Raw genomic sequence first — 27,643 nt, 5'->3', positions numbered from 1 at the left:
GTCATTGTTGTGCACCCGTATTAATGATAGTTTAACAAGAGGAACAAATGCTGGTCATTGTTGTGCATCCGTATTAATGATAGTTTAACAAGAGGAACAAATGCTGGTCATTGTTGTGCAGCCGTATTAATGATAGTTTAACAAGAGGAACAAATGCTGGTCATTGTTGTGCATCCGTATTAATGATAGTTTAACAAGAGGAACAAATGCTGGTCATTGTTGTGCAGCCGTATTAATAATAGTTTAACAAGAGAAACAAATGCTGGTCATTGTTGTGCACCCGTATTAATGATAGTTTAACAAGAGGAACAAATGCTGGTCATTGTTATGCATCCGTATTAATGATAGTTTAACAAGAGGAACATATGCTGGTCATTGTTGTGCAGCCGTATTAATGATAGTTTAACAAGAGGAACAAATGCTGGTCATTGTTATGCATCCGTATTAATGATAGTTTAACAAGAGGAACAAATGCTGGTCATTGTTGTGCACCCGTATTAATGATAGTTTAACAAGATGAACAAATGCTGGTCATTGTTGTGCAGCCGTATTAATGATAGTTTAGAAAGAAGCGCTTTAGATAAATTCGACACTTGTTATCATCGGCGTTAATTTTAGGACTTATTTGTTCTGATGGATTGCGACATCGGAGCTAATTTAATGAAACATACAACTTCATCTTTTATCAGGGCCCAGCAAGAGCAGAGCTAAATATTTCAATTAAATAAAAAGACTAGATTAATTCCAAATCAATACTTGGTAATAGTCCCATTTATATACGCTAAATGTTGCTGGCAAATATATGCTTAGGATTTCAATATGGCCACTGATCCTGAAAATACATGATGGAGATGTATACAGTCAAACATGGATAACTCGTCCACGGATAGCTCGAACACATGGTTAATTCGAACATTTTCTTTGGTCCGTTCCCACGTAATGATAAATTGCTATAGATAACTCGAACTCAACACTGTTAATTCGAACTGTTTTTTTGCCCAACGGCTACCGAAACGGTTGTTATCGCTTTAGAAAATCACTTTATTCAAAGCCATAGAGGTAAACTTCATCTTTTCGTAATTCATAAGCGTCGTTATTACCACCATCGGCAAAATATTTTTGTCAATGACTTTTCTAAAAGTTTGGTGAAATTTGATTTATACTGCGATACGATGAATAGCACGGGCTAGCCGGGTCACGCGCACAAGGATTTTCGCCACGCACATACAAAACAAAAATCGCATGTTGTTTTTGTTTTGTAAGTGCGTGGCGAAAATCCTTGAGTGCGTGACCCGGCTAGCCCGTGATGAATAGTTTTCCAACGTTGATTCCGTGTTGAATCAACGTCGGAATGTTGAATGTTTAAAACGTCTTAAAAATTGTTGTAATTAAACGTATACGTTGTCTGAGCTACAAAAAACTATTCATCGTTTGACCTAAACACAGAATACAATACAATTGTATTCTGTGGTTCTGATTCAGCATCCAATTTGTACATTCAATAAGTATCTATTAAAAAAGCGTGAGTGATATAGAATGTACCGTAAAACCTCGTAAAACTTCTAATTGAACTGCCTCGGAGTGTTGCTCTTAACGAATCCCAGGTAAAGTAAGGTAATCTGCATAAACTTCAAGAAAAAACGGCAAAATTGATCGAGGATAAAACCCCAAAAGAAAAAAATGTCTTTTCTTTTGAGCATTTCAACAACGATCAAGTTTTGCCAATGTCAATCTGAAAAACGTCCTGGCAATAACATCACCTCAAACAACAAACCAATCTCAAGTGATAGAAAAATCTCTATACTTTTTCATGAAAATGTTTTAAACTTTACATTAGAAGCATTTAATTTGAAACAAGCCATTTGTGCTTTTGATTTATATTATAGTTTGTATATGTACATGTATCTACTAATAAATAAGTAAATATATGGACTTGTGACAGTGCTCTGATAACTTGAACGCTCTGATAATTCGAACACTTTTGCTCGGTCCCTTGAAGTTCGAGTTATCCATGTTTGACTGTATATTTGATTTACTGTAGTTGTTCACCAGAAGCATCGATGTTTGCTATCTATCCGGTAGATATGACGACATTAGTAACTTTTACTATGTTGCAATCACATTCCATATCACATGCCCGTGTTTCCTTCTCCGCAATGTGACACTAATGTTTGGCCATCGTATAAAAACTTGTAGAAGATAAAAGCTGCCAAAGCCAAAAAAGTTATCAAAAAACCGCTACACATTGCTCTTCATCAATAATTTGTTGAATCAAAAATGGTTGCGCTAAGTTGTAAGTGCTACGGAATTTGCATATACCAGGTTGAAATTGATTTTCTTTTCGATGACACCAAAAACTATATCCAGACATAACTGAAAGGTCAGTCAACTTGTGTATTCTCTAGCATTTGAAGAAACAAGAGCTGGAACAGCAGTAGGAGATACTGTAGAAGTTACACTCACATGCGATAGGCTCGGGCTAGCTCTTCTATGAAAGCAGTCAAAATGGCGGGTGGTTTAGGCCACTGGAGACTCTTTCCATAATCTCTCATAGACTTAGCTCCCCTAAACAACACAGCAACCTTGAGGACAGGTCAGCCTCGGTCTACCATTCAACAAAGTCACCGACAATATTTGATCTTCACTGAATGTATAACAAGTGAGATGCGATGAAGTAGAGATAGCGTTGCAAGTGGACAACCTATTTGACAAACAGCTGTAAGTTACGCCAAGGTTCTTTTCGCTATGGGGACAACAAAGCCCTTGTACACTGAGTGGACTCGACTCACTTGAGCATGTCAACCAGATTTAACAAGTAACGTCTCAGCTTGTACTGCCTGAATCGGGCAACAATAACTCGAACTGCCTTCATCTTGGCGACCAACCGCCGAGCCAGTCCTCCTCTCCAGTACTACAAATGCACCGGAGGTTATTCAGCTCTTTAATGCCAACAAGCCGAGTAGTTGAAAAAGAAATATTCGAGTATTTACGCAAAAGAATGAGAAATAATATGAATTAGGACGGCCTAATTTTTCCATCTAAAGCTCCAAGTACAGTGCTTTTTTGAACAAGTACACTAGTTGGTGATCTGTTAATGTTCAGCCAATGTTTGTGACTGACTTCACAAATAAGCATGCTGGCCGACCTACACTGCTGATTGATATCACATGAACAAATACGTTCCTCATGTTTGTTGGTTATCGACACACGCTAGCTTGTTCCGCAAGAAAAAATAGAGAAGCACTTGATCGACTCTAATTGATTGTTGCAACCGATCAAGCATTTGCAAATTGAAAAAGTTCAAAAAGCAACTTACTTAATTTTTTAAAGCATTTGTAGTTATGTAAAAACATACATTTTTTTTAAATTTATCGGTTAAGAGGCTGGCTAAATATGCTGGATTATCAGCTAGTATACACACATCTAGTATACACACATCTTTATACACACGTCTAGTATACACACATCTTTATACACACGTCTAGTATACACACATCTTTATACACACGTCTAGTATACACACATCTTTATACACACGTCTAGTATACACACATCTTCATACACACATCTAGTATACACACATCTTTATACACACATCTAGTATACACACATCTTTATACACACGTCTAGTATACACACATCTTTATACACACGTCTAGTATACACACATCTTTATACACACATCTAGTATACACACATCTTCATACACACGTCTAGTATACACACATCTTTATACACACGTCTAGTATACACACATCTTTATACACACGTCTAGTATACACACATCTTTATACACACGTCTAGTATACACACATCTTTATACACACGTCTAGTATACACACATCTTTATACACACATCTAGTATACACACATCTTCATACACACGTCTAGTATACACACATCTTTATACACACATCTAGTATACACACATCTTTATACACACGTCTAGTATACACACATCTTTATACACACGCCTAGTATACACACATCTTTATACACACGTCTAGTATACACACATCTTCATACACACGTCTAGTATACACACATCTAGTATACACACATCTTTATACACACATCTAGTATACACACATCTTCATACACACGTCTAGTATACACACATCTTTATACACACATCTAGTATACACACATCTTTATACACACGTCTAGTATACACACATCTTTATACACACGTCTAGTATACACACATCTTTATACACACATCTAGTATACACACATCTTCATACACACGTCTAGTATACACACATCTTTATACACACATCTAGTACACACACATCTTTATACACACGTCTAGTATACACACATCTTTATACACACGTCTAGTATACACACATCTTTATACACACGTCTAGTATATACACATCTTTATACACACGTCTAGTATACACACATCTTTATACACACGTCTAGTATACACACATTTTTATACACACGTCTAGTATACACACATTTTTATACACACGTCTAGTATACACACATCTTCATACACACATCTTCAGTGAAACCGAAGAGGCCCAGTTGATGAAAAGGTAAAATATTCACATACATTTTTAAAGAAAACGTGCTAGACCAGCATGGACTTGAGTTACAATAAAATAGAGGGATTTACGCGATATTTCCTTTGGAAACTCAAAATCCAAAAACCACCAAAATCTCAACAATAAATGAGAATATTTTGCACATAAGTTCACCGAATAATATAACAACACTCTATAGATTATTCTGATATAACAGGATGATGAATAGGCATAGATGAATAACTCCTAGCTATGTAGTCATGGTTTATGTGCCAAGAACGATGCTAAAAATCTCAAGCTTCAGTCAGATCTCTAGTTATGACATGATGAAAAGATATAAACTATACTTGATACCACGTTGTATGATATTACGAAGAGCATGTAAATTTTTTCATAATTATTATAACGTGTATATATTTATATACTAGTAGTTGAATAAATGAAGCTATTTTGGCATTCTATAATCACTTTATCATTATTATCATCATTACTATTTAGGAACACAGACCTTAGCATTATTGTACTATTATATATATTATTATATCTCAGCATCTAAAACATGTTATAAACTGCATATGTTATAATGTTATAAGCTACATATGTTATAATATGTTATAATTTGCATATGTTATAAGCTACATATATTATAATATGTTATAAGTTGCATATGTTATACTATGTTATAAGCTACATATGTTATAAGCTGCATATGTTGTAATATGTAACAGCAATGCTGCACTGAGAGAGAAACAATAAATTAAACAGTAGGATAGGTTTACCCTTTGTAAGAATACGACTATGGGAGGAATTCGACTGGCTCGATGTGATTCTAGAGTGAAGACTGTCTGCGGAGTCTTGATAAAGAGCTTAGTATTTCCATACTGCACGTCATCGAGGAAACCTTCCTTTGTGAGGATGATACGACAACCCTCCCTTGGATCTCCATGGAATGTGGGCCAAGTGTCCGGACTCAGCATCTTATACCTTGTAATTCGATAGTCAGTAATTAGTAAATACACAAAGTTTTATTAATGGCAAAGACTAGTACAGAGCACACAGCGTATTATAGGTGACTGAGTACTTCGTAGACATAAAAGAGTGGTATGCAGACATAAAAGAGTGGTATGCGTGATACAGAGTAGGGTATACAGTAGAGTGTATACAGTAGAGAGTATACAGTAGAGTGTATACAGCAGAGTGTATACAGTAGAGTGTATACAGTAGAGTGTATACAGTAGAGTGTATACAGTAGAGAGTATAGACAGCAAGAAGAGTAGTGTAGACAGTGATAGTTATCAGAGACCAAATGGGTCTGCTTTGAGTGGAATAAAATTTGAAGTCAATAATTATTAAATATTTACTTTCAATAGATTTGACCTGCTTCCTCTGATAGTTCAATATTACGCATATTTGATCTATTTACACATCATAGAGAACAAAGAGTAATAATATAAAAGAGAATAGCCATTACCTCCACAATAAATTTAAAGATAGTTTACAGAGTATGATACACTCTTAGTAATGATAACTCAAGGACTAGATAATGTCTTGCCTATAGCTGCTTGCATTTTCATAACATACATGTAAGATATGACAAGTCAGGGCTTCTAATAATGCTCCACTAATGACGCTCGAACTGAAGAGCACAATTATGAAATTAAAAATTAGTAAATCATGCGCGCAGAGTTTTAATTGATAAACGAATGGACCAATCTAGCACATAAATAAGCAACCATATACTGAATGTCAGTATGCTAATATATGGTAGATGATGAAGTAGCATATACTGACTGGCAATATACTACTATATGGTAGATGATGAAGTAGCTGATACTGACTGTCAATAGACTACTATATGGTAGATGATGAAGTAGCTGATACTGACTGCCAATATACTACTATATGGTAGATGATGAAGTAGCTGATACTGACTGTCAATATACTAATATATGGTAGATGATGAAGTAGCTGATACTGACTGTCAATATACTACTATACGGTAGATGATGAAGTAGCTGATACTGACTGTCAATATACTACTATATGGTAGATGATGAAGTAGCTGATACTGACTGTCAATATACTACTATATGGTAGATGATCTAGAAGCTGTACGAATGAGCTAGCACTTTCCAGGATATTGGTTAAGGATCACATCACTCTTGGCTTAATCTCAGGGTATACAAGTCTTACGATTGTAGAGTTTTTCAACATAGGATGAGTGCAGTACACACTTATGTATTGGAATTTAGAGATTTGGTTTTATGAGGAAAATTGAAAAAATTAGATTTGCTTCATTAGCTGTGTTTCCACATTTCCCCACATATTTTATAACATCGGCAACCAACCAACATTTAGATCTCTTTTATAGGTAAGAATGACTTTATATACTTTAAATATGCCTTTTTATAGAGAATGAGTATGAACAAGCACCTAATATTTTTATGATCAGTTGGTAGTAAATTTGAGAATTATACAAGACAAACAAGGACTACAAGCCAAGTGACACACAGAAACACACATAACATCATATGTACACTAGCACATCCAATACTCAATGTTGCTCAAAAATATTAAATAAAGGTCACTTGAGCTGATTGTAACTGATGCTCAAAAATGGCAAGGCATTAGCTAGTTGGTGCCCTACGAATTAGCTATCATCAAATAAAATGCGATCACGAACAACTATTGACCGCTGTAGCTGCCAATAGAAAGGCGATGTGTGTGGAATATATGTGTATAAAGTTTAGGCAGATTCCTAATATATGACAGCAGAGATACTTGCTACTACGCAGGCTAAGGGCGAGTTGACTGGCACAAGTGATAACATCCCTTCAAGGTTTCATCAATTACACTCAATGATTCCAAACACTTTGAAGAGTAAGCTCACTTTTTACCAAATATCAAATCAGGTAGTAGAGTTATTCTAGCACATGTAAGTTTACCATAACAACCCAACCCTTCTACTTTAGTATTACCTGGTTGACCTTTTTTAATTGAATTATTAATTAACAAAAGCTTTCCTAACAATGAACAGGTCTTTTAGTGAGTGTAAGCAACTATTTGTCATACATCCTAAACTTATCAAAATCACAAGCAACAGCACACAGTATCTGGTTGTTAGATGATGGTTCTTATTTGTGAAATTTTTACAAGTCAGCTATAGCAGAGAAAGTTAAAAGAAATCATACAGCATACAGAGAGAGAGAGACCAGATTGAATGCTCCCTCAGAAAATAAGTGAACATCAGCACTAATATTGAATAAAGTACCTTGCAAGGAATCTGTCATAAGGCATCCTGTAAGCAAAGCCAGCTCTTCTGACCTTGACATTCTCAAGGAGCCCGAGATAAGCTATTTGATGGCGAATCCTCTCCTCATTAAAGGAATTGGGTGACTTTATCTCATTTGGTTTGATACAGCGTACATAGTGAGGGGTCTGCAACACACAAAATTTACATGCGCGTACTTTTATGAATAAATAACTATAAAAAAATAGTTGAAGTGACGGGAAGTGGAAAGAGAGGAGATAGTAAAAAAACAGAACTTACCACCATTAGCAGAGTACATGTAATTGTATTATGAGTTAGTGCCAGAACTAGATTGGTAAACTTATGAAATCAGCCCATCAAGTTGGTTTTTAAAGTAAATGGCTATGCGATTAGCTTATACTATGGCTCTTGTAAGCAACACATTTGCACTGGAAGTAGTTAAACTAACAGCGAATTTAGGTTTGGTGGAATCTTCGACTTTTTTACTTGATGACTCCAACAGTAAATTTTAAATTATTGCTTCTGCATGATTTGGTCGCAATTAAGGTATGGTACAATAGTGAGTCTTAAATATAATAACCTAAAATGATTCACATCATTTTGCAGTTTCATTAATACCCAATAGTTTGGATTGGTCAAAATATGCACATTTGAGATACTTGATGCACACTAATCATCACAGTGGGTTGTTCAAAGCCTTTGCAAAACATACCAAACTTTACATACATAAATTGAACAAGTTTGCTACCGGTATAACTGCTCTAACTGCTATTACCTTTTAGCCAATTACTGCAATCAGGTTTTATCCGTACTTTATAACTTTAAACCTCCAAGACATGTTGGATGACTTAAATAACAGGAGTAGAAGTAGTAAATACCATAACTACATGTATATACATATCTGAATATACAAGAATATTTAAAGCTTCAGTCTAGCCAGACACCAGATTCAGTATCAGCACAGAACTATGGTATCTGCTCACATTCTTTTAATACATGGCACACTTCTCAGGTCGAGTTATGAACAATTATCAATTTAAATAGTTTTATTAGCTTACAATATGTGAACCTTAGTCACTATAGTTACCTACAGTAACTTTAGGGCATTTAGTGGTTATGATCTGCAAGGAAATGTAACATTACAATGTACTACGTGCAGTACAAATTTTAATTTCGAGAACATTTTTTGGTGATATCATATGACGGAAAACAAATTTGCCCTAGCATGAGGAGGACGAAAAAGCATCAAGTTTCATAAATTAAGGCGAGAAAGTCTTATCACAGGGGCATCGTAACTCGTGAGCACAATGTATTAATTAATATGTAATTAATTTAGCATGTACAATCAGGAAAAGGGTATACAGTATATGGTAAGAGCGATGTAATGGTAAGAAAGCTTTCAAACTTGCGGTTGCAATCGTCGTGAGTTCAAATCCAGCACAAAGCGGACCTTTCATTCCTAGATTTTAATAGCTATAGCTGGACAGACAGACAGCTGGACAGACAGACAGACAGGGAACAACAGAGAGATGACAAACTTTGATATTTATATATACATATATATAGAAAATTTAGAAGTCTTTAAAAAATTAGAGATAGGTTAGCAGATTTATTGCACACAAAAGAATTAACGTCGTTCCGCCCAAAGGAGAGTGCAAAATATAGGCGACACTCGCTTTGATTATAAAAGCGTTAAATTTATCTTTCCAAAATTCCGATGAGCTATTTGAAAAATAGAATGCCAGCCTCTAATGGAAAGCCACCTCTATTCTACCGCCACTATAAGGAGGGTTGAAAAATAAAGTGTCATGGTGTTCAAATAGTGGTTTGACGGTATTTGTTAACTTTTCATTTGAAAAAAAAGTTTTTATTTAGACTCTTTGGTCTGAGAGTGTTGACAAATCATGAGATTTTAAAATATTGATAAGAATTAACAACTAATGTGAAAATATTCGTACCAAGCTCCATAGCAACTGTGATCATTCTAAACTGTAAACACACTGAAAAGTCAGTATATGGCAGTATAGTTCGAGATGATCAAGTCAGAAGAAGATTTGAAGTCAGTCATCATTTCTTGTCAACTTGACACTTTTTAAAATAGCTCAACAAATATGAAACATTTCTGTGGTGTACATATAAACGCTTGATTGTGTTTGAGATGAATTCTTTTCAAGTTAAAAGGGCATTTAAAGCCCTAGCTTAATACGTAAAGTACAAGTACAACAAGTAAAAGTACAAAAAAGAAGATAAGATTTCCTCCGTTTGATTCAAAGTTCAGCCATTCTATATCTCAGTTGGGATTACAACTTCAAGTCTCACATGACTGCACCATCAACTCTATTTCATTTACAAGTTTACCAAAGTATGCAATTCTGTATTATTTTATGTAACTAAGCAGAAAGACAATTGTATTACCTTGGTCGCGAGGTTATCCACAAGGGCTATGATAGAGTTTTTGAAGTGGGTGCCAGCACTCTCTGGTCTCTTTGTAACTTCTGACACGTGCTTCTCACCGTCGGGAAACATCTCATTCAGTACGTGGTTAGAGCTACAATTATATTCTTCAAAATAGTCACTAACACACGGGTGAGGGACAATATAGACACTAGAACACAGGTAAGGGACAATATAGACACTAAAACACAGGTGAGGGACAATATAGACACTAACACACGGGTGAGGGACAATATAGACACTAACACACAGGTAAGGGGCAATATAGACACTAAAACACAGGTGAGGGACAATATAGACACTAACACACGGGTGAGGGACAATATAGACACTAACACACGGGTGAGGGACAATATAGACACTAACACACGGGTGAGGGACAATATAGACACTAACACACGGGTGAGGGACAATATAGACACTAACACACAGGTAAGAGACAATATAGACACTAAAACACAGGTGAGGGACAATATAGACATAAAGAACATCCAATAATTGTCCTCCAAAGATTGAAATTGGCAAAACTTGATCGCAGCTGAATTGACTAAAACGCTCAAATCAAGCGAAAGTGCAATTATGATGTCGATAGTGGCAAAGAGATTGACAGATTAGAGACATGTAATACTGCGACCTCAACACAATAGCCGACATCAACAATGACAACGATCGCAACTAGTGATGACATTTTGCACATATTTCTTATGAGCGTTTTAATCTGGTTTAAGTTTTGTCGATTTTAATCTTAAAACATCCTGGCAATCAGATCACCTGAAATAGCAAAAGCAATTGCTAATGATAGAAAAACACTGATACTTTCTGATAACATCTATTGAAAGTTTATCTTTAACAAAAGCTTCAAGAGAGAAAACTGTCAATGATCACGACTAAACTCAACCTCCGGCCTTTGGGAAACTTCATGCGCAGAGTTGAAAAACTTGGGCCAAGACGAGGTGTTGTCATGTCTTAGAAAATATATCGATTATGTTAGGTGGTTGTTAATTTGTGGTAAAAATTGGCTGTAGTCACTTGTACTGGGTAACCAACACCTTTATATTGAACATTCCGTTTCTTATGAATATTTTGAACTAATGACAAAAGTAGATCAATAAACAACTGCCCTAGAGCACTAAACGGTCGTTTCTGAATAAAATTTTTCACAGCAAATATACTTTTGAATTTTTACACATCTTTTAAATATCGTCAACAAATTACTATGCTTTGAATATCGACATCCAATATTTTAATTGAGTACACAAAAGTGGATTATATTTTAAAAGGCATCAAATAAATGGAGATGTAGTTATAACACCTAGCATCGTGATTTACTAAAATAACGAATGTATGAGGTCCCTAACAGCTCCTATAAGATAATGTGATGGAAATGATGTGTGATCAGCGCATGTGATGAAAGGGGAGAAAACTCCAAGAGGGATTAACTAGAGTAAAAGCTAGAGTCAGCACACTTACCTTTGGAACATCAATCTCTTGAAATCTTGAAAGAGAGTGTCCTTGTTTTTAGCAATGAAATTCTCATTGCTGTACTTGACATCTCCTGCGTAGTGCTTGATCCTGAAGTCTCTGCCATGGGCGAGATCTTTGTCAGCACGCTTTGTCTAAGAACAAATGAGTGTGAAGTAAAGGACACATATGTCCAAACCGGCTGCTTATAGTCAATAAGTAGCAACTGCAGAAGGCGAGTAACAAGTACTGACACAACTACAAATTTAATTCAAAATGTGAATAAGTAGTATATACTAGTCACATATAATGTCACTAACACGTCAGAGGGTGTATAATAATACAGTCACGCACTTGCGGGTGTGTAATACTACAGGAACATGCTTGAGGCACAGATGATACTACAGGGACATATTTGAGAAAGGAAGTGTAGCAGATAGGTGAATACAGGAAAACTACCCACCCCTCTACTACAACTGATGTATATAAGAGTACTACCTACCCCTCTACTACAACTGATGTATATAAGAGTACTACCTACCTCTCTACTACAACTGAAGTATATAAGAGTACTACCTACCTCTCTACTACAACTGATGTATATAAGAGTACTACCTACCCTTCTACTACAACTGATGTATATAAGAGTACTACCTACCCCTCTATTACAACTGATGTATATAAGAGTACTACCTACCCCTCTACTACAACTGATGTATATAAGAGTACTACCTACCCCTCTACTACAACTGATGTATATAAGAGTACTACCTACCCCTCTATTACAACTGATGTATATAAGTGTACTACCTACCCCTCTACTACAACTGATGTATATAAGAGTACTACCTACCCCTCTACTACAACTGATGTATATAAGAGTACTACCTACCCCTCTACTACAACTGATGAATATAAGAGTACTACCTACCCTTCTACTACAACTGATGTATACAAGAGTACTACCTACTCCTCTACTACAACTGATGTATATAAGAGTACTACCTACCCTTCTACTACAACTGATGTATACAAGAGTACTACCTACCCCTCTACTGCTGTAATGTTCATGCTTGCCCAGCTGCTTGTCCATGGCTTCCAGGAATAGCTATAAAACAAATCAATGATAACAATACTTTATGAATTCTAAGGTCTAATATGCATAGGATAATTGTTAAACTAACTTAGCTTATATATTTTATTACTAGAGGAATGCCCGGTGTTGCACAGGTATTAAAAATCAGCTTATAACGTAGTTGCCTGCCACTTGCCATTAGCCTGGCACATTGTTAATCACCAATTTAGGTACGCTCGTTATCTACGGCTCTTCTTAATACATAGAATAACGTTGCACCGTAACGGAGAGCGGTAGAATCTTTTCATTCACACAACAACATATATCGCCTGAAGGATCTATCAATCTAGCGTAACTAAATTGGTAAGGCATTTGCCTAGCGAATGGGCGATTCTTCACTCCAATATTTTAATAGCTATAGCTGGACAAACTGATCTACATACACACAGACTTTGAGATTTATATATATTGATTACATATATAACTTATATTTTTATACTATTGTTTCAATTTCCATCTTCACCTTCTTTACATCTACTTGTGAAACATTTGGAACCAAAGGTCTCAAGTGTTGATAGCAGCTAGTGCAAAACTGAACAGCCAGCAACAAACATAACTTGCCAATTTATGAAACAGCTGCAGCGGTAAATACTTGGCTGACAATATATTTGTAGCCGCTAACACTAGTACATATTCCGTGCTGACATACCTGGTCAGTGACGTGCCCAACACCAAAGCAGGCATCATCCAGTATGGCCATGATTCCCTGCCGCGGCTTTTCTACCAGATCACAGATTGGCTTATTGTTGAAGTATTCAATCTGCAAGGTACAGACCAGTTCTGCTAATGCCAAGGAAACCACCGCCACCATTCAGCAAATACAAAGAATATATTACAAACACTTGCAGTTATTATCTACTGAATACCCAATTTGTAATGGCTTATCTTTCATTTTAACAGATATTGGACAGAAATCGGACATATTTATCTCTGAGTCATATTATATCAGCATTCACTTGGCTTCCTCTTATCAGGACCCATAATTCTACAAATGATTCAGTTTATAATTGGGTCATGAGGCCATGGACTTTCCCTATTACTTCAGATGGGTCGTTAGTTGAGAATGTAATATGTCAGATGATATGACAAACCGCTTGCAGTCCGGAGCTGAGGATAAAATTCAGCGTTTGATCCATGAAGCGGAAAGTAGTATGAGAGAATTCATGTAGAACATAATGGGCCAGACACCTACAGACGCCTCTATTGTAGATTATACACTGATGTTATGACTCATGCATGAATCACCATGCCTACACGGTGGCGGTTTCAACAGATTGGATATGATTACCATCTGAGCAACAATGTGCCAGAGGAAATGAACAGTCGGCCATAATGCGGATATATACCGGCTACACTATGTAGATATATACACTGACTCACATGCACCCAGGTAATGCCCTCCTTCGTATACTCGGCCTGCTCTTGTTTGAGGACGAGCTCTATGAAGAGCTGCTGCAACTTCTCATTGCAGTAGTTTATGCAGAACTGCTCAAAGCTGTTAACAAATCAACAAGAAATGAAGAACACGGTTTCACAGGGTATTCCAGCGAGCTCTGCAGGGTATTCCAACGAGCTCTTCAAACAGACCAAACAATGCAAGAGTCCAAGAACAACGCAGCAGTGGCAGTTGCCCAAATACCGAGGAAGGCATGTATTGACATTGGGCATCTCTAAGATATACCTTCATCAATTGTCCCTTTTTTCATGTGATGAAGCTTTAAGAAAATAACTGCACAAAAAACTAACCACAACAGCTGCCTCTTTGTAACCTATCAACTCATTATCTGTTTGTATAAAAACTGAATTCTCAACATGAAAACTGGCTGATTTTGGTGTAGCCATTAAAAGCCAGAGGTGTCTTTGGAATGTTGTTCTCTCAGTCACTATTCTCTCAGTCAGTTTGTGTTACTGCTAGAATATGTGCTAGTATCTGCTGATAACAATGAGTAACTAGTAGAGGCACAGCTAATGCGTAATACAGGAGGTAGAGATTGAGAGGGAGTAATGAGTATTATATCAACTCGTGTTATCAGTAGTTAGTTAAAGGCGTGTCAATGTTACCCAACAATGACTTATGTGTGCACAGCACTAGTCCATAGAGATATCTGAGGGTATATCAGGGCACATGGAATGTTAGCATCGCACTTACTAACATGAAAGAATAGGTAAGGTACTTCACACAAGGCAACAGTGACAACAAGTTACTACAGTCACAAACACAAGGGTTATTTTTATCAGCAAAAAAGGTACCTGTGACAGCAGACTATAAATAACTCAGTGGGCTTATAATTCACGCTTACCTATTGTCATCAAAGATCTCGAAGCCATATATGTCAAGGACACCAATAACAGAACCAATGCCATATCTCCTAACATCACTTTCAACGTGTATAACATTGTTGAGTGTTGCAACAATCCATGTGAATAAACGGTCATAAAGATTCTACAAAGTATTCATATAGAGGTCAGCGCTGCTGCCAGTAAGATTAATATAAAGTAGAGGTCAGCACTGCTGCCAGCAAGATTAATATAGAGTAGAGGTCAGCACTGCTGCCAGTAAGATTATATAGAGTACAGGTCAGCCCTGCTGCCAGCAAGACTGATATAGAGTAGAGGTCAGCACTGCTGCCAGCAAGATTAATATAAAGTAGAGGTCAGCACTGCTGCCAGCAAGATTAATATAGAGTAGGGGGTTAGCACTGCTGCCAGCAAGACTGATATAGAGTAAAGGTCAGCACTGCTGCCAGTAAGATTATATAGAGTATAGGTCAGCACTGCTGCCAGCAAGATTAATATAGAGTAGGGGGTTAGCACTGCTGCCAGCAAAATTCTAAAGAGATTCAGTTCTGAGCAAAAGCAGTTTTTTTTTCAGATATTTCAGACTGACCACTGTAGAGGAACAAGGTGAGCGTAATAACACCCTGCTATACCATAAAACCTGTATTTAAACACAGATATTTCAGACTGACCACTGTAGAGGAACAAGGTGAGCGTAATAACACCCTGTTATACCATAAAACCTGTATTTAAACACAGATATTTCAGACTGACCACTGTAGAGGAACAAGGTGAGCGTAATAACACCCTGCTATACCATAAAACCTGTATTTAAACGCTTTTTTAAACGTATTTTAAATTAAAGCCCCTTTAATTGAACAAAACTTTTATTTGAATGGCACTTCTATTTGACCGATATTATTTGACATTCTTGATCTTTATGAACCCATAATAGCAAGTAATCAGTCGAAAAGTGTCCACAAAATCGTACTAATGCTGACTCGATCACATCGATAACAATTAATTCATTTGTTGCTTGCATTCGTATCAAAGTATGTTTTCCAAATACCAGTCCAAGTTTTTTCATTATAAACTTGGATTGCAAACCCACAGAAATAATTAGTAACTGTATCAGACTAATAGTAGTTTATTTTTTTAACGCGGTATTGATACTTCTATTAATTCTATTAAATGGATGGGTGGGAAAAGGCTTTTGCATTTACAATAAAAAATGTGCTACTACGTATTTTGAGGACAACATTTTGAGGCTATTTTGATTACACCAGTTTCTCTTTATTTGTGCTAAAAGTTTCTATTTAAAATGGCATCGCGCAAAAGTTTTGCTTTGCTACAAAATTGTGAGGACGCTAATATCGACTAGCTCATCTGTACAGAAGATGGGTTGAGGTCAGATGATATTGTGGAAAGTATTGAACAGTAAGAAGAACATGAAATGGTTTTAAACAGATGCAACAATCAGAATGCAACTGGCCGAGCAAACAATGCTAATATATGTTTTTAAAATGTTAATATTTGTTTTGAAATGTTAATTTTTGTTGCTGCATGAATTATAATTATGGTTTGTTTATGTCATTTGTTCTTGAATGTATATTTGTAGCATTTGATGAATTATTATTATTATTACGAAACTTATACTGTAGCAAACATATCACTGAGTGCAATGAACTTTTATGCAACCTTGTTAAATATAGTTGTAAAATGAAAATATGCCTTCAAATTTAGAATGAAATAAAAAAAATTACCGTTCCAACAAATTGCAACGCAGGCTATAAGGTCATCGTAGGCTAATTGTAAGCAATAGATATCAACTGGTAAAGACTGTATCAGCCTCATCGTGTATATTTATTTCAAGATCTACGACAAGTTGGAGGTAAGTTAGCAAATTTCTTGCGTTGACAAGGGTTAATGCTGCACCGCCCTAAGGAAAGTACAAAATATAAGCAACATTCGATTTGCTCGTGTAAGAGTTAAATTTATCTTCTCAGCATTTTGACGAAATTTGAGGGAATGGTTGAGAACTTGAGCGCCATGGCATTCAAATAAAGGTTTTACAGTGTATAAATGTACCTAGGTGACCAGACACAGATGACAGAAGAAGACCTAAGGAGCTGACTGAAAGAGTAAGATGGAAAAGCAGATTGGTGGAGCGTACATAAAAATCTCAAAAATATCAATACTGTTTTCTTAGTAAAACCCCTAACAGTATTTGCAGGTTTTCAAACTGTATACACTGGCTGCCTGTAGTATTCGCAAAAATGATTTCCGACTCGGATAACAATTGATATTTCAATTTTTTTACAAAAGCCTGTGGTAGTGAGCACATAACCTAATATAAATATGCTATAATCGTATAAAACAGTTCATAAATCCACTTGATAACAGTTCCAGTCAGTTTGAGTCCCTTACTGCTACAGTAAGTCATAACGAATGCACAACATAGCTTTATAATACTCGCATAGCTGCACCTGCCAAGAGGCTCTGTCTGAACTCCAACTCTTTTGAAAAACTGTTAAATATGTTATATAATTTTTGAATTTTGATAAGCAAATAAGAGTACCATTTTTTGAAAAGTTAGTTGAGAATGTGAAATTAAAAACTGTCATTCATTTGTTCCCAGCTCTATGTATTTCCATAGAGATGACACACAAATTAACTGCTACCTTCCTACATGTTTGTTTAGCTTAACTCCTAGCTTTCCCCTGCAACTATGATTGTCTGTGTCAAAAGCATCCACTGGGTGTAAACTGTTATAAATTCTTTCTAGCCGTGTAACTTAGTCAATGACTAGGTAACTGTTTAAACTATTTATAAACAATTTATAATAGATTTTAGACTATTTGAGACTGTTCTATGAAAGAAGTTGAAGTTAATGTTTTGTTAAAACATGTCTGGGAGGACAAAGATACCTATTTTACCCGAATAGCTGCTCTACTCTCTGACTCTTGGCAAGGATACCGTGAGTTGATTTACTCTCTATAAATGTGTCAATACACTATAACTTGCCTTTGAAACTCTTAGTAGCAACAATGAAAATGTTGTTTTCTTTCATAACACGAACACCTCTAACCCATTTCCTTGTAAGAATTCAGTATTTAGACATATGGAGCAGCAGTTAATCAACCATGAAACAGAACAAAGGTGCGAAAGAACGCTTACCAGTTCAATTGAATCACAACACAACAGAGCCCTAACCTGAATAACAACATTAACATATTCTACCATGATCAGAATTTGACTAACGCGCAATAGAGTGAATATTGTTGCCTAGCCGGTTACTATGGTGATCAAAAAATAAGAGGTTTGAGGATTAGGCTGTTGGCCTAAAGTTTTAGGGAAAAAGAGAAAGTGTGTCATTACAAGGCTAACTACACGGTGCGTTTTAAACGCGTAACTTCATAGGAAACCTGGCAAACAAGGGTACACCCTTTTTTTATGTAAGGCAAAGATAGGCCTAGATACAGCCATAGAACAATAGCCTTATCAATAGACTTATCTGTAATTACAAGTGCAAACAAAGAGTTGAGTGGGAGAGATAGCCTATCAGATGATCAGTTATGCATGACAACTAAAGTCATAAACTACGCAAGATAAGCAATGGTACGTATCCTGTATGGTGGAAAATTTTTACATGTCAGCTGCTGTTAGGAATAAAATGTCAAAAGAGTAGGACAAGTTTGCTGTCGATAGGAATAACATGTCAAAGGAGTAGAACATGTCTGTTGCCGTTAGGAACAGCATGTTAAAGGCATAGGACAAGCCTGTTGACGTTTGGATAATGTGCTGAGCTTCTACAAAAGCCTACTACAGAGCCTGCACATTCGACAATTTTTTCTATTATAGCATTCTAAAATCAACATGAAAGCTAACTAATTAATACTGTCTGTTTTACATTCAGTCAGTCATTATCAGCATCAGCCTGTTACTCATGCTGGGTAGAAATCACCTTTTGCCCTACTGTAAACAGACACTGTACGCAGACACCGTACGCAGACACCGTACGCAGACACCGTACGCAGACACCGTACGCAAACACCGTACGCAGACACCGTACGCAAACACCGTACGCAGACACCGTACGCAGACACCGTACGCAGACACCGTACGCAGACACCGTACGCAGACACCGTACGCAGACACCGTACGCAGACACCGTACGCAGACACCGTACGCAGACAAATCCTAAAACTGCCCCCAATTGTTGCACTGCGTCTCCTGAACAAGATCTCTCCATACAACAAACAACCTTTCTTTTCTTTAATTGCATGTTCAAATCCTTGTCATTGTTTATTGTTACAACATTGATTAATAAAATGCCGATTGGAGATAGCTTAATGTGCAGCTCAAATTGAAAAAAGAAACTCCCTACTATGTGTGACATAGTGAACCTAGAAGAAAAAGTCTGCTTAATTGAAACCAAACTTAGCCTGCAGCACACGGGTGTGCTCTTAATATAGCCCGCCATGTGTCTTATAGTTCTAAAGTACCTCAAACAAATAAATTATACGTTTTCAGTACAAAAATAATGCCTTCTAAAAAAGATATGCAAATGCCAGCGAGACAGCAGCTAATGGGTCTCAAGAGGTTACGCTCTCCTACTCTGGACTAGCATGAATGTGGACTGGCTTATGACCCATGTTCACTGCTACACTACAACGACTTTCAATAGATGGCACAATCTGAGATAAAATACCGTAGTAAACCGAGACACTGCATGAAGCAGGACCAGAAAGGCTCAAAAATAAATGCTGATTCACCTTTGCAAAGGCATCTTTTGCTACAACAGCTTCCTTCTCCGTATGTCCTTTATCCAGTACATCACCACCGGCAGCAACCACTCGAAAGCATAAAGTTCGCTGAAGATCATCTTCTGGCACAGACAGCAACTCAGCGATGTTCTTCAGAACCTTCTTAGTTGTAACGACAACCTCATGAGCGTTGTTACGGGTTGGCTTCTCTTCAAAGTTCAACGCTCCCTGTGAGCAGCGAGAGACAATATATGGAAACATTAACACCCTAAGACTATAAATAATTTATGCATCGATTTTTTGTGCTGCATTAGGCAGTTGAAGGTAACAGAGGTATGAACAAGGAGAGTTAGTGTCAGAAAAACCTACAACCGGCCGAGCTAACTTTACAAACAAACTCTATAAGGATGAGACCCAAAAAGCAACGCATCAAAAGCAAGGTAGCTAGGAACTCTCAATGGCAATATTTCTGCCAGATATAACTGTGCCAACTTCTATGAATGTGGTTGTGTGAGGCAGTTAGCTAAGAGCTCTGACTAACACATCTGTCAGGCTGGACCGACAGCCCTACAAGTCAGAGCATTATAATAGAGAGAGGCCTGCAATCACATGTATCTTCATAATATTCTTTAAAAGGGAAACAACTGGACCTCAGCATAATCATGCAGATGTTTTATTCAAACCTCATCAAACTGGCAACTGATTGATGAGTGACCATTTAACTCTTCCTATGACCTGAATATGACCTTCCTATGACCTGAATATGACCTTCCTATGACCTGAATATACTCCTAGTCAAACTCTGAAACAGCATTCAGCATATAGCTTAATATCCACTAGTCACATTTAATGTATGCGTAATAATAAATTTATTAGGATATTTAAAAGCCCTCAAAAGATAGATATACAAGGACTCTAAGGCTATTGCACTGTATTATGGTGCTGTTGAAGAACGGCTCATAGATAAGTGTCCCTGTAGATGATATGGGTCACACTCTTGTCATAGGCCAACAATCAAGAACCTGCCATACTTGCCACTCCAGGCTCAATATACAATCGTTAGACATCCCTATTTGATAACAGACTGATCTAATATTAAATTGAATTTGAAATTTCAGGTAATCACTGAAAAAAACGTGGGAGACTATTGGGCAGAGTTTGTATGCCAAAACACGCTAGTTGATAATAGTGAACACGCCTGACTAGTAAATGCAACAATAGCCCTTGAAACATAAGAAGGTCATCAAACATGAACCTCTGCTTATACCCATAGCGATTTCTTATCTAGTCTTCTATACAAAGATTTATTCTAAAAATCACAGGATCATGCAGTCCAAAGCCCTCGCACGAGATGGCGATGCAGTCCAAGGCCCTCGCGCGAGATGGAGGAACATATCTGGAGCAAAGATTGCGTTGTTAGTAAAACATATATGCCAGAGAGAATAAAATTTTATAGCAAAGGGATGAGTTAGGTCAGCCAATCCTACCATTAATAAAATGATTGCCCCGGTAATGACAGCTTGACAAGGTAGCTGCTCACCAAGTGAATAACGGCTGCTATGATCCGCCAAAGCGTATTGATTTCGTTGGCATCTACCCCCATGGACCGCAGTGCGTGCTCAACATCCTTGAAAAGTTTTTTGTCATTGATGGAAGATACTTTCCAGGCCTCAGCACCGCTTGAGCGTGTGTAGGCGTAGAGGGACGGGTCCCGAGTCAGGTGCAAGGAAGATAACAACTCGTCAGACCCACCGACCAACAGCTACAATAAAATTGTGAGAGTAACTTAACTCCATCCTTCTCACCTATCGGACTAAATAGCGAATGCTTGATAGGATGAAAGCGATGGAAAGAATTACACTCACATGGTAAAAGGAGTGAAAGTTTCTCTCTCCTGCTTGCTGATGAATAACTCTAGACTGCAAGATATAAGGCAATCGCTAAAGAGATCGGAGGCTACATAATAATTAGCTATAATAGTATCAAACCAAAGCATCAGCAATTGTTTATATCAGTAGGGTACCAAGGCATGCTCTGAATGCCCCTTCAATTTAACAGACAGCCTATCTCATTTAGGATATGAATGATATAGATGTCACGTGACAGTCCAGACTACCAGCATTAGCTAAACAATAGATGTAGGACCTTCTCGAGCAGATAGTTGTTAATGTGCCCTCCGACAGGATCACCCTTGAAGTCAAAGTTTATATCCATATACTTTCCAAATCGGCTAGAGTTGTCATTTCTGTTTGTCTTCGAGTTGCCGAATGCCTCCAATATGACATTAGAGCGAATAAGTATGTCTTTCACTCTAGAACACCACTTCTAGTATTAATGCATCAGACGGTGACTTGCTTAGCTACAGCAGATGCGACACATACCATTTTACAAAATCTTGTGCCAAAGTAAGCAAGCAAATCAATACATTTTGAAGAGGTAGCTTTGAAGACATGACATATTGGTAACAACTATTATTACAGGATACCTTTCAACTTCCTTTTGTCCCTTCACGTTAGTCACAGCAGAGATGTACCTCATTATGTACTTGGAAGCTTCAGTTTTACCAGCACCACTCTCACCTAAGGTATGCGATGAACGTGTTTCAGTCACAATCACACACAGAACTGAAAGTCAGACCGTTGACTGTTGCACAAAGTCAAATGCTTTTCATAAAACAGCCTGTGCAAAAATTCACAAGATACTTCAACAAAAACCTGTGCAATAGAAAATCGTGGAAACAAGGGTTTGTGTTTAGTATCAGACTTATAGTTCATTTACTAATAAGTCTATAAATCATGTAAAACCGAATTCGGTTTATTTGAGATAATTAGTCAGCTGAGAGAGGTGAAGACAGAAGGTTGATTACTGTATAAGTTTGGTCATAATCTAGGAATACATTTTAGGATATAACATCCCAATGTACACACAGCGCATAGATGTGAGCGGAAGAATCCTATCAGCACTATTCACCTGAGATAACTATACATGTGCTCTTTCCAGTTCTCTTCATTGTTTTGTAAGCTGAATCTGTAAGTGCAAATACGTGAGGAGGCCTCTCATAGATTTCCCTTCCTTGGTAGTCCTTTATAACCTCATCATCATATATGTTGAGTGGACGATAAGGATTCACAGAAACTACCACTTCTCCTATGTAAGTGTAAATTCTTGAGCTGTCGTACCTGCAACCCAAGAATTTTGGTCAAGTGTGCTGCTAGGGAACATATAGTATGAATCAATGTATGTCCCTGATTGTTTCATATACTACACTGAGAACCTGAACATTGTATTCGAGCAACCATAATAATTACTTAAAAGGATTTCACGAGTTTGCATCAAAATTTGTTTAAGTTTGCATCAAAAGTTTAAATAATAACAACTATCCTACCTTTTTTTCAAGTTGGCAACAAAGCTGTCGATATCAATAGTATCCAACAGCACAAAATCTTCTCTTCCGTACCTCGCCTCATCCTCGTGAAAGCCAGCCATCTTTTCAGAGTAATGGCCGACTCCCTATCACCTTTGTCAAAGCAAAGCATAGTCTTCAGCGAATAATATATAGGGATACTGGTAATAATATCATAATATAACGCCTATGCTACTAGAATATGGTCGTCTGTAAGCTAACTTCAACGTCGACAATATGCACGAAAAAAGTGTGCTCAATGGTCGAAGCTAAAACTTTTTTCAGTAACAAAGGTCACAAAGCAATTATGATATTTTTAGGAACGGGCCAGTTAAGCCTCCACGTGCATTCAACCTAATTAAAGTACACGATTGCACAGTTTAAAAGAATAAAAAGCTATTAAAATTAATATATTATTTGCATATAACCCGGTGTCAGATAAAAAAGGGCGTTAAACACAACTTATCATGAGAAAGAATGTTTTCATGAGAAAGGTTTTCTCATGAAAACCTCAATAAATAATATTCACAAACAAACAAACTTAAATACCGGTCTTTCTTTAACAGTCAGCCGCCTTTGGTTTTCCTTGTATTTCCTATATCAGCCTAGCGCGAACTCGACAACACACATTCGACGTGTAGTGGTCGCAAAACAGCTGTAACAAAATTTTTGTCTAAGCTTGGATCTGAGGCGACGTGCTCAAGTACTTTTATACAGTAATCATGTGGTTTGACCGTCATGCAATAGTAGACAACTCCAAAAGGATTAATTGATGCACCGGTGACTCAAGAGGAGTAAAGTAGAATGTGTTCTTAACAACAAGAATTAATTTTTCTGCCAACTTTTAAAGGCCAAACAGAGCGATGAGTGTGACTTGAACAGATCAACCAGTTCTGGTAGGCACCGGTGCTTTAAAAGAGTCGGGCAAGTGACACTGAAGTTACTTTTACATACGAAGCAGATCTAGAAAAATGTTTTAAATATCCTCTCAAAGGGAAAGTACAGCCATTTTATGCTTTTCTATCAATTTCAATTAATGGAACTGTAAGAACTAGCCATTGCTATCATAATTTATATGTTTTCGATGCCTATAGCTCTCTATGACAATGAGAAGATAATGTTAAACCGTTAAACCGTTAAATGTTAAACCTCAATTACATTCGCAATTGAGAAACAACATTTAGGATGTCAGTAGACATAAAAATACAATAATATTTAGAGAAGGGTTTTTAAACTTGTTGCTTTAAATTCTAGTTGATTAAGGCACATGAAACCTGAAAGCCTTGCTGAAATATCTGTAACTAGCAGTACTTTTCAATGAGACTCTTACGCAATGTTTTAGCAAGCAATAGGTTCTATAAAATCACTGGTCTTAACAACGGATATTGAAGCATCGAATCTGCTCGCTCAGTTGACTGCTTTGTCTCCACTGAGTTTGAGCTCATTTTCAGCCCACACACCGGTAAAATTCTTATTCAAAGTTACATAGCTGTAAACCTAATTGTGCTGGAGGGGTGTAATATGAAATGTAGGCAACTTGCTACTCAAAGTAATGAACAGGCTTTTCAATATGTAATGTATCAAGCAATGAAAGTGTAAATGACATGACATCATCAGATCATTTCGTCAAACAGGCTACCAAAGTATACTACTAGGTATAGATTATTTTATCAATACTTATAGCTACTTCTCGGAATAACAAAATAGTCCCATGGAAAATAAGTATAAGCTTTGCCATAAAATCTGGGTTTCTTACTATACTATTTGTAAATGTAACATATTAAAAGTTCAAAAGTAATTAACTTGTGTTAACTCATTTCTTCACCTCCATTTTACAAGTATAATTTGTTTTGGTTTCAACTAAATTCTGTTATTTATAATTATAAACTAAGATTGGGGTGAGAGAGCAGGAGAGCAAACATGTGGAAATGTAATAGACCAAAACAGTGAAACAATGAGCAAGTAAAGGATTAGAAGAGAGCGAAAAAAATTGAAGAATAGGGAGTCAAGAAGAAAGGAAAGGTGTAAAATGGGGGTGCATACAGGATTTAGTGTCTGTGTCTGTGTCAGTCTCGGTGTCAGTCTCTGTGTCAGTGTCAGTCTCTGTGTCAGTCTCTGTGTCAGTGTCTGTGTCAGTGTCTGTGTCAGTGTCTGTGTCAGTCTCTGTGTCAGTCTCTGTGTCAGTGTCAGTGTCAGTCTCTGTGTCAGCGTCAGTGTTTGTGTCAGTGTCAGTGTCTGTATCAGTGTCTGTGTCAGTCTCTGCGTCAGTCTCTGTATCAGTCTCTGTGTCTGTGTCAGTGTCCGTGTCTGTGCCAGTTTCTGTGTCAGTGCCTGCGTCCGTGTTTGTGTCAGTGTCTGTATCAGTGTCAGTCTCTGCGTTTGTGTCAGTGTCAGTGTCTGTGTCAGTGTCTGTGTCAGTGTCCGTGTTTGTGGCAGTGTCTGTGTCAGTGTTTGTGTCAGTGTCCGTGTCAGTGTCTGGGTCAGTGTCAGTCTCTGTGTCAGTGTCCGTATCCGTGTTCGTGTCAGTGTTTGTGACCGTGGCATGTTCGTGGCAGGTGTCTGGGTCGGCGTCGGTGTCTGGGTCTGTGTCAGTGTCAGTGTTCATTTTCAGTGTCAGTACCAAATGACTCTGACAATGAAAATGAATATACATAAAGGCAGCAGTGACAAAGTCCAAAATCAGATAGAATTGTCGTGCGTGCATTAAGTAGGTAAAAACTGTGGAGTCATCTACTCAGTCTAATCAGTTGTCCCACATTCTGATAAAGACTGCTAATTTTGATGATCATTAAGCTGATGGGAGTGCAGGCTATAAAGAGTAGCTGTAAGACAGTTGATACTATTGGACTATATTTGGTTGTCATTCGTTTGCACTTCAATCATAGCAGCTATGTACTAGCAGCTATGTACTAGCAGCTGTGTACTAGCAAACATGATAAAATGTTTTATGTGAAGTATTGGTAAGATCTAGCTGTGTAATTTAATGTGTTTTTAAAGTGCTATTCTTCTTACTCCGTATGTGTGTAGTAATAGCATATCCAACTACTTGACTGATGTATTTTCAAAGAACAGTCACCTATTGTTGTAATCTGGTATAAACATTCAACATTCTGGTGTTACAATCCAGTTTGCTAAGATCCATTTGAGTTGAGGAACTTTTGTTATAGAGTGAGGTATATCAATAGAATTACCTAATTGTTTTACAAATGCAAGAACAATTGTTTTTAATAATAACTAAGCACATTCGAATGTCAACTACACAACTGTGACAAATTTGTCAGCTAGCGGCAGAATAAAGTTTGTAGCATCTGTGCATTGTTAAAAGAGCTTGCTCTGAGTTGACAGCTGATAAATCACTACACTTAGTACCTGTATTACTAAACTTGCTGTAATTAGCTAAAGCTTTGTCTCTGTCAATGCATTACTATACGGTTTTCTAAAAAAGAGCTAACGCCTAAGCAATAAGGGTCTTTCCATCAAAATTTTGTTGTTGGTGGCAGATCCCTATTTTTACACTCTATTTAGTGGCAGCACATAGCAATCGCTGTCGACAGCGTTTGTTACCATCGGTGTGAAGTGTAGGTTCGCTACTTTGGTGCGTGTTCATGGACAAATGTAGAATCTTCATCAAATTGCTGTCCTTACTAATGCTTTGCGCATATTTTAAGTCCAATTTTTAGAATTTATTTTTGAAATGAAGTAACATTGTGTCTTTTTCCTGATTTTAGCCCAAGTTTTAGCTTAATGTAGTGGCAGCCAGCCAGACACCAACTTTCTGGTCCTCCTATTACCTTAATCACAGAATCTTCTGTGCTTGGGTCATAATTGACAAAACTTTGCCGATTCATTTGAGGCTCAACTAAGTATATCTAAACATATTACATCAGAAGTGGTCAATGTTTAGACCATTTATACTTGTGGTTTAAACGTTCAAACTTCCACCAATATAATTAATGCAGTGTTTCTTCCTAAAGCTTGCCTCACATACTTGTTAGCATACTTGTTAGCATACTTGTTAGCATACTTGTTAGCATACTTGTTAGCATACTTGTGGGTCTCTTCACACAAACTTACATTCTACTATATTTTGAAGAACATTTTAAATGTTCCATTTTTTTCTCCGGCTGAATGCCTACATGTTTCTTCACAATTAAAACCAATAGAAATATCGTATAATCAACTCAGGCTGAGTCTGGTGTGACAGCTACTGACATTGAAACCTAATACATTAACTAAACTCTTTACTAGCAAACTCTCTCTAACACTGCGGTCTGAAAAGATGAGATTTCTTGGTGCAAACCAAAAAATCTTGGTGGCTGATTTCTTGGTGGCTGATCGCGG

The 27,643-nt window shown here is 37.1% G+C and overlaps 2 protein-coding genes and 1 pseudogene across 2 annotated transcripts in view; 1 reads left to right on the top strand and 2 right to left on the bottom strand.

Annotated features, from left to right (window-relative positions):
* LOC137391914 (unconventional myosin-Id-like) overlaps positions 1-23,949 on the bottom strand; it is a 33,882-nt gene extending 9,933 nt beyond the window's left edge. The window contains exons 1-18 of the mRNA XM_068078471.1: positions 23,852-23,949; positions 23,285-23,416; positions 22,870-23,078; positions 22,385-22,478; positions 22,045-22,210; positions 21,765-21,818; positions 21,440-21,661; positions 19,909-20,127; positions 15,157-15,299; positions 14,237-14,351; positions 13,506-13,616; positions 12,770-12,829; positions 11,731-11,876; positions 10,222-10,354; positions 7,807-7,973; positions 5,315-5,519; positions 2,790-2,911; positions 2,464-2,565 (exon numbers count right to left, since the gene is read on the bottom strand). Coding sequence (XP_067934572.1) covers positions 2,464-2,565; positions 2,790-2,911; positions 5,315-5,519; positions 7,807-7,973; positions 10,222-10,354; positions 11,731-11,876; positions 12,770-12,829; positions 13,506-13,616; positions 14,237-14,351; positions 15,157-15,299; positions 19,909-20,127; positions 21,440-21,661; positions 21,765-21,818; positions 22,045-22,210; positions 22,385-22,478; positions 22,870-23,078; positions 23,285-23,385 — 2,369 coding nt within the window. The 5' untranslated portion in view covers positions 23,386-23,416; positions 23,852-23,949. The remainder of the gene's footprint in view (positions 1-2,463; positions 2,566-2,789; positions 2,912-5,314; positions 5,520-7,806; positions 7,974-10,221; positions 10,355-11,730; positions 11,877-12,769; positions 12,830-13,505; positions 13,617-14,236; positions 14,352-15,156; positions 15,300-19,908; positions 20,128-21,439; positions 21,662-21,764; positions 21,819-22,044; positions 22,211-22,384; positions 22,479-22,869; positions 23,079-23,284; positions 23,417-23,851) is intronic.
* On the top strand, positions 3,394-3,978 carry LOC137392253 (uncharacterized; annotated as a pseudogene).
* A 1,358-nt stretch (positions 23,950-25,307) lies between the features above and the next one.
* Positions 25,308-25,907, bottom strand: LOC137390953 (clumping factor B-like). The gene has a single exon (XM_068077266.1). The coding sequence runs from the start codon at positions 25,905-25,907 to the stop codon at positions 25,308-25,310; it is 600 nt and encodes a 199-aa protein (XP_067933367.1).
* Between the last annotated feature and the right edge of the window lie 1,736 nt (positions 25,908-27,643).

Source organism: Watersipora subatra, chromosome 3, assembly GCF_963576615.1.
Source record: "Watersipora subatra chromosome 3, tzWatSuba1.1, whole genome shotgun sequence".
Taxonomy (NCBI): Eukaryota; Metazoa; Bryozoa; class Gymnolaemata; order Cheilostomatida; family Watersiporidae; genus Watersipora; species Watersipora subatra.
This window is presented reverse-complemented; position numbering and strand designations above follow the sequence as displayed.

Excerpts from the sequence above, each read along its gene's own strand:
- LOC137390953 (XM_068077266.1), bottom strand. The coding sequence starts at position 25,907 with ATGAACACTGACACTGACACAGACCCAGACACCGACGCCGACCCAGAC.